General features: G+C 48.2%; 1 protein-coding gene across 3 annotated transcripts in view; it reads left to right on the plus strand.

Annotated features, from left to right (window-relative positions):
- RANBP17 (RAN binding protein 17) overlaps positions 1-6137 on the plus strand; it is a 333236-nt gene extending 327099 nt beyond the window's left edge. For all 3 annotated transcript variants that reach the window (XM_058723324.1, XM_058723321.1, XM_058723322.1), the window contains 3 exons: positions 1522-1620; positions 3504-3631; positions 5713-6137. In XM_058723324.1, coding sequence (XP_058579307.1) covers positions 1522-1620; positions 3504-3631; positions 5713-5809 — 324 coding nt within the window. In that variant the 3' untranslated portion in view covers positions 5810-6137. The remainder of the gene's footprint in view (positions 1-1521; positions 1621-3503; positions 3632-5712) is intronic.
- Positions 6138-10563: the final 4426 nt, after the last annotated feature.

Consider the following 10563-nt stretch of genomic DNA (forward strand, 5'->3'; position numbering starts at 1 on the left):
AACCAGCCTAACTGTTAGGATGATGATGATATATGGGGTAGCAAATATTTAGAGCTACAAAGATGCTCATTACTGTTGTTATCACATACCTTAAATGTTTATGGCACTTTCTACTCTTTGCAACACTTTCTATTCCTACCATCTCATTTGATTCTCAGAACTTTCTTGTGCTGGATTATTATTTCCCTCTTTATGGCTAATGCAAGTGACACAGAGAGAGGGAGAGGTTCCATAACTGGCCTGAGATCACAGGGCAAATTGGATTGCAGCAGTGCAGCAACGAAAGCAGACGTCACCGAAGCCCAGCCAAGGGTCACGTGGGTGGTAGCCTTTGCCACGTAACTGCCATTTCCCCCTGTGCTCTTTGCGGGACAGGGGCTCTGAAGCTGCAGAAACAGAAGGACTAGAGGTGGGCGGTAAAGAGTCCAAGACAAGGAAAGTGTGCCATCAGCTCCACATAGGTGAACGCAGCTTGCTTCACGGCCACTTGCCCAGACTATTGCGGCAGCCCCATCCCCAGGCTTCCTTCTGTCCTGTCACCTGCAAAAGTACACGTTCTGCATGTCCCCAGAGGGATCTTGCTTAAGTGCAAATCTGAGCGTGTCTCTCCTTTGCCGCAAACCCACCACTGGCTCCCACTTCATCCGGATGAAGTCCAGGCTCCTCAGCATGGTCTGCCAACCTGACCCTGGGGTCTTGCTTCTGGCCCCCGTCTCTTTTCTCCTGCCACACTCAGTTCACTCCCAGCCTCCTCTTTGCTGCCCTCTCTGCCTAGAATGCATTTATGATGCGCCCCCCTAAACTGTACCTTCTCTGTGGAACCTTCCCTGACTTCTCAGAGACCCAGAAGCATCCTTCCCTCTGCTGGTAGCCCATTGCACTTGGCCGAGCCCGATTTCTGGCTGTCTCTCTGCTCTGTGCTCTGCCCCAGGAAGCTTCTGCCTCCTCAAGGCAGAGGTTGCGGTAGATGCCTATTCTCTTTAAGTGTCTTGCAGACTTTGAACTTAAGAGGATGGATGAGTATGTACATGTAAAAGTGAAGGGAGTAAGTGAATTCGTGAAGACCAAATGAGCCTGAGCCAGTAGGAAACGGGACATTCCGAGGTCACATGGAATGTATCCCATTTCTCCCTCCCTCTGAGAGATGTTGCCCCTTCATAACTTGACCTGTGGTGAAATGAGAGGCAGAAAGGAGGGTGAGCTGGGCTTTTACCTGGCGATTTAGCGTGGAGGACAGCATACCAGGGTTGGGAGGCAGAGACTGATCCTCTTAGCCTCGTAACCTCTGACTTCTGCCCACCCAGAAGGTTCTCACCAAAGCTTTTGGTGGTGGGAACTCTTATCAGGGAGCTGGCCAAGAGTTCCTACATGCAGCATTATAGGCTCACAGAGTCAAAGCTCTTGGTCCAGGAAGAGCCCTCATGGCTGTTGGCAAAATGTAGGGGTAGAAGGTAAGCACAAAAAAGACCTGGGACTGGGGGGACCTCTGGGCCAGGGTCTTCATATGACTCTGTCTTCTAGATGATGTCTGTCCTCATGAACACCATTGTCTTTGAAGACTGTCGGAACCAGTGGTCAGTATCCAGGCCTCTCCTGGGGCTCATCCTGCTCAATGAGAAGGTGAGTGTGATCGCAGGAAGGTCCATGGGAGGGGGTCACTGCGGGGAGGGAGTAGCTGTGCACCAGGCCAAGCTGTGACAAGAACAGAAGGAACAACGGAGCTTGAGCTGGGACCTCAAGCGCCCCGGGGCAAGGCCATGTTCCCCCAGCAGGCCCTTCCCCAAAGATCTTCTTCAGGTAAGTGGAGGCCTCAAGACCAGCTCTCCTGGAACCCAGCACTCCCCACGCATTGGCAGGTGGTTTGCTCGGTATTCTTCAAGCTCAGCCTCACTCCCCTCTTCTGTTTCCAGGGGAATTCTGAGCTACGACTCTCCTACTTCTTGCTTGGCTCCCTCTTATATTTGGGATCCCCAGTGCCCTGCACTGTAGTGGCCCTCAGGGACTCACCGCAGAGCCAGCACCCTTCACCTGGGAGCACGAGTCTCCAGCTTGTTAAATGCACTCACCACCCTGGGCTGCTTCCCAGGCCCTCCAGCTTCCTCTCGAACCCACCCCTGTCTCCCCAGCAGTCAGTAGGAACAGTACATTACTGCTCAGGAGAATGAATTGTCTATACAATAAGATAGTACTGGGGAGAAAGACAGTGAGATTAGAGGCAGCCGCATACATTAAAATTCAAACTGAAATCCCAGCCTTGGAAGGAAACTAATAGAAGAAGAAAATATATCAAAAAGAGAAGAGCTGTCTCATCATTCACCTGTGCCGAAGTATCCAATTTTAGCCACATTCAATAGCACTGTCATTCATCTTCCCTTGGTGTTATTGTGATTTAAATCCAAGCTCTATAAAAGAGAGCAGTTCTTTTAAAATGATTGAGAGGGAATAAGGGCAAATTCAGTGTTTAGAAAAAGCTTATGACATCACAATATTATACTTTACTGATGGAGGCAATATTTCACGGTTTGGGATGAAAAACTAATAATTTTCTATTTGGTGTGAGTCACTGCATCATTATAAAAGGGAAAAATAAGTAGTTTTGTGCATTCCCAATCTTGTTCAAGAAGACATTGTGGTTTAAGTGTAATGCCTCTGATATATAGTATTTAAGTATTAGTCTGACTACATATTAATTACGTGTGTTTTTGATGTGGGCCGTTTTAACGTATGATGGAAATTAAATATCATGCTGTTTGGGCTTGGAAGGATAAACACATGACTGACAAAATGTTGTCTTTGTGCCGAAATTAAGCTGTTTCCAATGATTAGAATCTGTGTGTAAGCACGAGAGCTTGTGTTTGTGTAAAAGGTAGCGGACCCCAGCAGAGGAGAAGGGGTTGTGTAGTTCTTTGTGACCAGGTATGACAGGTGGATTTCCTAGTTCAGGAACGCGCTCCCAGAGCTACGCAAGCCCCTTTGGCTCCCCGCCTCAACAGAGCAGATCCAGCCTAACCCAGGGGACAGGGACTTGGGACAAAGTCTGGGGTTGTTTGAGCAGTGATTCACTAAAGCCCAGATGATGATGCAGCCTGAGGGGGGATACCTGGGCCTTTTCCTCCAGTCACCCCAAGTTCTCCCTGTTAAGTTCTTTGCCTCAGCCTGAAAGGCCCTTCCTCTTTCCTTCAGCCTTTCTGTGATGAGTGGAGAGGAGAGTCAGGAAGACCTTCACATTCTCGGTCCCCCACAGAGGACCTAAATTGTTCAGTGACCATAGAACAATTATAGCAAGAAATTTTTATGAGAAGGGACAATACAGTTTATACCTAGCAATGTATCTACTGCCTTGGTTTTCTCTGAAGGCTTAAAGTTCAAAGTGGGGCCTGGACCAGAGCTCCCCTGAGAGTCAGGAGCACTAAGCAGATGGAGCAGGTAGAACTCCTCCCCCACAGCTCTCTCGGGGCCCAGGTTTGAAGTCAGGGCCCTGAGGTTGTTCCGTCTCCCCACAGTATTTCAGCGAACTGAGGGCAAGCCTGATCAACAGCCAGCCTCTCCCCAAGCAGGAGGTCCTGGCCCAGTGCTTCAGGAACCTGATGGAAGGTGTGGAACAGAGCCTGTCCACCAAGAACAGAGACAGGTAAGCACTGTGCAGTAAGCCCAACATCTCTGGCTCGTGGAAATGAACTGGGGTTGTTCTTAACACAGCTCACATATAGATGTGACTTTTCTGTTACACCTCGTAACCCTAAACGCGGTTTATTTCCATCCAGTAAATATTACTAGGTATTTGCTTTTTTAAAGCACCATGCTAGGCACTATTTAGGGATGCAGAGATGAACAAAATGCAGCCTGTGCCCTTATGCACTTTATAATCCAGCACGAGGTAGGGAAAATAACTCACTGAGAAGGTCAAAAGAAGGAAAGCTCAGATCTGCCATGAGGGACAAGGAAAGCTCCTGGCATTTGAACAGGCACAAGCTTTGAGGTCAGATAAACTCCAATTTAAATTTTATCCCTGCCCTCTATAGGCTGTGTGGCAGCGAATAAGGCAGTCAACTGCTCTGATCCTCCGTTTTCTCATCCACAAAATTGGTTGTGATATTTAAATGACAGAATGTAGTAGGGGCGCCTGGGTGGCGCAGTCGGTTAAGCGTCCGACTTCAGCCAGGTCACGATCTCGCGGTCCGTGAGTTCGAGCCCCGCGTCAGGCTCTGGGCTGATGGCTCGGAGCCTGGAGCCTGTTTCCGATTCTGTGTCTCCCTCTCTCTCTGCCCCTCCCCCGTTCATGCTCTGTCTCTCTCTGTCCCAAAAAATAAATAAAAAATGTTGAAAAAAAAAAAAATTTAAATGACAGAATGTAGTAAAGCATGGTACCTAGGACATAGGAGCCATGGTAAACATTAGTTCCTTCTTCTGCCTGACCTGTAAGAGTGCCTAGTTTTACAGTTGCCAATGAGATCTAAATGAAAGAAACCGAGACTTACCAGGTATGCCTCCATTGTTCATTTTTTTAGAGCACAAAATTTTACTGAATATCTATTAGGTGCTAGGCATTGAAGATACCAGTGGTGAACTAACTGTTCAAGGTTTTTGCCTCATAGAGCTTCTAGTGGGGGAAACAGATAATAATGAACAATAGAGAAAGAAAATGGTTTTTGGGGGGAGTGCTGGGGGGGGGGGGGTGGGCAGAACTGCCTGCACCACCCTTTTATAAAAGTGGCAACATTCAAATGTTTGACCATTTAAAATGCAAATCATCAGTCATTCCAGCAACCACTGCAGCCAGCGTGTGGTGGAGTCCCCAGCCTGGGCTCTGACAATACAAAGCCAAGTGTGACAGACTCTGCAAACACATACCCTTGACTGCTTGTTCCACGCCGCAATCCTCTGTCAGGCAGGAGGGCAACCTCTGAGGCCAGCAGAAGAGACTTAGTGAATGGGGACACCCCAGGTGCCTCAGGTGGGGGAAGATTGCTTGACCTGAGGCTTGGGAATTTGAGTATCAATTGATTGTTGAAAATAATGTCAAACAGCCCTCCGTTCAAGAGAGCACTAGCCAACAAGGACTAGATGCTTTCCATGTACCGTGCACTGTGTTGAGTGCTTACAGGCATTGTCTCAACTGACTCGATAAATTCTCACTTCACACAATCCCATGGGGTAGCTACTCAAGTTGAGCACCAAGACAAGAGGTTAAATGTTCATCCAAGATCACCCAGTTAAGAAGTGGTGGAGCCAGGATTTGAACTCAGGTAATCTAGCCCAGTGCCCCCTCTTTTTGAACCACTAAGCCCGGTTTTCTCATCCACAAAATGAGGATACAGATACCTACCTTTGGGAAGACTTGTGATGCTTAAGTGAATCTATACGTAAACTCAACCCAGTGCCTGGCACAAAAGGTTTGATTCTTTCCTTTATATTCCTTACCATCCCTGTGTAATTTGATTTTTTTTTAATTTTAAATAGTACACCCACAAAATGTACCCCTCAAATGGGTCTGGGTATATATGGTGGTAACCCTTGTTTTCTGGCCGGGGAAGGTGGAGAAGGGGGTGTTGGTGGCCAAAAGTAATGGCTGCAGTGGAGGAGGGAGGCAGGAGCTCAGCCAGGACCTGGGGCTCTCTCCAAGGTTCTGAGCTCCACAGTGGCTTTATCCTCCAGAGGCTCATATAACTTCCGCCTTGCCACTGCCCTTGGCCTTTCTTCCTCTTTCCACAGGTTCACCCAGAACCTATCCGTCTTCAGAAGAGACGTGGCAGAGGCCCTGCGGACTGATGGCAGCACCGAGCCGTGCAGTCTGGATATGATGAGCTGACCGCCTTCCCTGACCATGTGCCGAGCAGCCTTTACCAAGAGACTCTTGTGGGTCCGGGTCCCAGGACAGCAATGTCGGCTAGCCCAGGAGAATCTATTTTTCAAAACAAACAACAACAAAAGCCCTACCTTTTTATAAGTCTGGCCTAATTATAAGAATTTATAACAGTGCACAAACAATGTAAATTCAGTCTTTACATTGAAAAAAAGCAAAAGATGTGTTTTCAGTCTTTCTAAAAAATAGCATTATCTTTGTTCTTATAAATGCTCCGAAAGGGTGTAGAAACAATATTTAACCAAAGAACTTAATAAACCAGGTTTGAACTTAAGTGTGTGCTAGTTAATGGAACTCTGTTGTAATCAAGGTTGTGAATGTGCTGGAGATGCAACCTTCAACATGGATCCTGAGTTGAGACAAATACCATTTGAACCCATTAAGTTAGTCGTTTCTTATGAGTCTGAAAGCAGCAGCGTTGGGGTCTCGGAGCTGTGGGTATTTAGAACGAGCCTGGGAGCGCTCCGAAGCATCCCACAGGACTGCGCGCAGCCCTCTTGGCCTCAGCAGCATCTGATAAAGTTGAGAGACAGTAACACAATTAAATGACTTACAAATAACGTTTGCTTTTCACTGGCATAAATCTGAAGTGGTTCGGTCTAGAAGAATTAAGCTGTGCAATTACTGCCTGCAGAGATATTCCTTCAGGAGTCAGGCAGCCCCTGCAAGAAGTTCTGGGTGGTGCCGACACCCGGTCTTTCTGCCTCCACTTAACTTGTAGGACAAGCTGAAGGTGTCTAATTAAAATATATATTCAAGGGGTGCCTGGGTGGCTCAGTCAGTTAAGCGTCCGACTTCAGCTCAGGTCACGATCTCGCAGTCCATGGGTTCGAGCCCCGTGTCGGGTTCTGGGCTGACGGCTCAGAGCCCGGAGCCTGCTTTGGATTCTGTGTCTCCCTTTCTCTCTGCCCCTCCCCTTCTCATGCTCGCTCGCTATCTCTCTCTCTCTGTCAAAAATAAACAAACATTAAAAAAAAATTTTTTTAATCTATATCCAAGACAGCTTTGCCTTCTTGAGCCACCCAAAACAGTTCTGGATTTTCAGAGGATCAGGTTTCCATCCGTCCACAAAAACTCTTATTACTGTAGGGATTGCAGCTTAACCCAAACCCAGGACATGAAGGAGGCCTTCCCAGTTTGTGATAGACTGTAACTAGGCTATTAATTTGAGCTTGCCACTGTCTTACGGCTTTTGTATGTCACTGCCCTGTCTACACGGTTCAGGCTTGTAATAAATATCGTGCCCTTTATTTCTAATAAGACATGAAAGGTTGGCCTTACTGGTGAAGAAGTAGTAAATCCACAGGCTCCTGTGATAATCACGTTTCCCAGACTAGTGTTTCTTGAAACCTTTCTTGGTACTTGAGTTTAGCAACAAGCTTGTCACATAAAAGCAAAATCACCCAAGGTTATCTCAAAATGTTTTCCTTCTCTATGTGAACCCAAGAAATCAGGGAAATGTGTGTTACAGATAGGGTGACTTCTGGTATTTAATGAGTAAGGAGGCCTTAGCCTTATGCTATATTTCTTTAGCACTGGGAAATGTAATTTTCCCTGAGAAGGCAAACTCTAAACTTTATGAAACATCAACTATCTGTGCAAGTCCGACTTGAGGACATCTGTTTCTCAGGGGCTTATTACTGCATATTCGTCTCACAAAAGTGCTTCATAGAAGGTCTGTCCCACTCTGACACTTCTTTCTTTTATTATTTTTTTTTTATGTTTGTTTATATTTGAGAGAGAAAGAGTGTGAGCAGGGGAAGGGCAGAGAGAGAGGAAGACACAGAATCGGAGACAGGCTCCAGGCTCTGAGCTGTCAGCACAGAGCCGGACGTGGGGCTTGAACCCACGAACCATGAGATCATGACCTGAGCCGAAGTCAGATGTGTAAACAACTGAGCCGCCCAGGCACCCCCCCGCCCCGACACTTCTTTACAAAAGTTGGACCTGAAAGCACCACACCATCTGCACTGAAATGCTCCCAAGAAAATAACAATGCACACTTGCTTTTCTTGGCCGCACTGCCAAAGGTCACCTGGTGGTTTCATACCAGCCAGGGAAGGCACCATCAGCCTTGGCCTTGGAGAGCCGCTCCCACAGGAGGACTTGTCAGGCCTGCCCTGACGGCCAACCTCAGCCTGCTCTTGGTGGAGATTTACAGCACGCCTCGAGGCGGCACACAGGCTGAGAACAGACATAGCAAATACTTAACAGAACATCTGCCATGCCCCTTCCATGTGTGATCGCCCTTGGTCCTCACAAGAGCCCTGTGAAGGCAGACGGCATTATTCTCCCCCTTCAGATAAGGAAAGTGCGGCTCATAGGTGGTACGTAGCTTACACAGGTCACACAGGCGAGATCTGAACCCATCTCTCTCACCTCAAAGCAATTCCTGCTTTCTTCCAAGAAGACCTGGATTTAAGAATGATGAGCTGAGGGGCACCTGGGTGGCTCAGTCGGTTGAGCGTCCCAACTCTTGATTTCCGCTCGGGTCATGATCTCACAGTTCGTGGGATCCAGCCCCACACTGGGCTCTGTGTTGACAGCATGGAGCCTGCTTGGGATTCTCTCTCTCCCTCTGCCCCTCCCTACCTCTCTCCTTCTCTCTCTTCCTCCCTCCCAAATAAACAAAAATAAATACTTTTAAAAAAAAAAGAATGGTGAGTTGAAACCAGTTAATATGTACATCCACTTTCATGTGTGTTTCTGAACTCTGTTGCTACAGAACAAATTACCCCAAACTGTATTGGCTTAGAACAACAGTGGTTATCTCACAGTTTCTGGGGGTCAGAAATCTGTATGTAGCTGGATCCTCCGCCGAAGGGTCCCTCACAGACTGCCATCCACATAGTTGGGCTGTGGTCATCCCAGGACTCAACTGGGGAAGGATCTGCTTCCACACTCACTCATGGTGAGGAGTCAGCTCCTCACAGATTGGTGATCTGAGAGCCTCAGTGCCTTGCCGAATGGGCCTCTCCATAGGGCGGCACGCAGCATGGCGTCTTGGCTTCATCAAGAGCGAGCAGAAGAGCGAAGAGACATTGCCGCAGTCTGGAAGTCCAGCCTCTTAGCTCATCTCAGAAGGGGCATCCCATCACTTTTGTCGTATTCCTTTGGAAGGGAATCGCTAGGCCCAGCCCGCACCCAAGGGGAGGGGTTACCCAAGGGCCTGAATAGCAGGAGGCAGGGATCTACGGACGCCATTTTCAAAGCTGCTTGCCACAGCTCTCTTAACCAGCCTTTACTGGAGAGGTTAATTAAGTGTGGCTACAGGTTTCTCCCTTGAAACCTCGAAAGGAATCTTGATTTTCTTTGGAGGGTGAATGAAGTTCCATTCTGTGCCCTAAGGAAGAAAAGATGGTAGGGAAGCTGGCATGTTTCCGGGGCACATTACACTGCGCACTCACCCCACTACCGAAGCTGTTTGGGAACTGTGCCCCCACCCACAGCCTGCCCTGAAGACTCCTGGGGAAACAGTTCTCTGGAGGGACACCTTATGCCGGCGATAAATCAAGCGTTCAAGGGCACACCCACACTTGTGGAATCTACACAAAGGAGAACTAGTTGGATCTGTTATGTACTCGAACGAGGTCACAGGAGTATGTAACTCACAATCAGCAACAGGAAGAAATAAACAGCGCAGGCAGGTCTCCCGGGTCAGAGTGAGGGTGCAGTGGGAGGTGCAGGCCAGTGCTGGCTCACCTCATTCTCCCGGGGAGGCCGCCGTGCAGACAAGTATCGTTTGTGCAGTGGCATCGGGGCGGGGTCTACATCTAGCCAACTGCTCCAGTTGATACTCAAGCAAGAAACGGTGTGAAGGTGTTTTGACTTTGCTCGATGGTTGCCTTCCACACTGACTTAAGAACCTGACCCTGAGAAAGCTGTATCCCGCTTATATTCCAGATGTTTCCATTTTTCTGTGTTTGCCAGTCAGGCTTCTCTAGGATGCGGGGGCGGGGGGATGAAAGCGCATGAGTCCCTGTGCCATGTGATGATCCCAGCTGCCCAGAAGAGCCCTCTTGGCCCCCCAGACTCACTTCCACTGGCCCTGCCAACCTAGAAGTGCCACTGGATTGTGGTACTGAAGGTCTCTTTCAGCGTGCAAAACATGCCTGGCATATAGCCATCAGCTGAGACCCTTGAGGATTAGTTACCCACCAATAGAGAGCTGGGCATGAGAACAAGGAATAGGATAGTCTGGATGAGAGAAACTGGGAAAGTGAAAAATCTGGCAGATGGAAACCCTATCTAGATGGAGGTCAGTCCAGCAGTTTGGCGGTGGTAGCCTCTGGGAGAACTCAGCTCCTTACAGTGACGTGGGAGAGAGCACCTGGAGAGGAGAGCAAGGTGAGTAGAAAGGGAGAAAGTAACAGTTTCAAGGCAAAAATTAATTACAAGCACATTTATTATGGAGCAGCCACTGAGCATTGCAAATACCTATCCCATTTAAATTAATGTTTCCCAATTAGAGTATCAAGTAAGTAATATTATCCCCATTTTAGAGATGAGAAAACTGAGACTAAATGACTGCCCCCAGGCCACATAGCTAACAAGTGGACAAGCCGGGTCAAAATCAGGTCAGCCTGGGGCGCCTGGGCTGTTAAATCAGTTAAGTGTCCGACTTGATTTCAGCTCAGATCACAAACCCAGACTCTTGGGATTGAGCCTGCTTAAGCTTCTTCTATCTCTCCCTCTTCCCG

This window comes from Neofelis nebulosa, chromosome 1 (genome assembly GCF_028018385.1).
Source record: "Neofelis nebulosa isolate mNeoNeb1 chromosome 1, mNeoNeb1.pri, whole genome shotgun sequence".
In the NCBI taxonomy this organism is placed as follows: domain Eukaryota; kingdom Metazoa; phylum Chordata; class Mammalia; order Carnivora; family Felidae; genus Neofelis; species Neofelis nebulosa.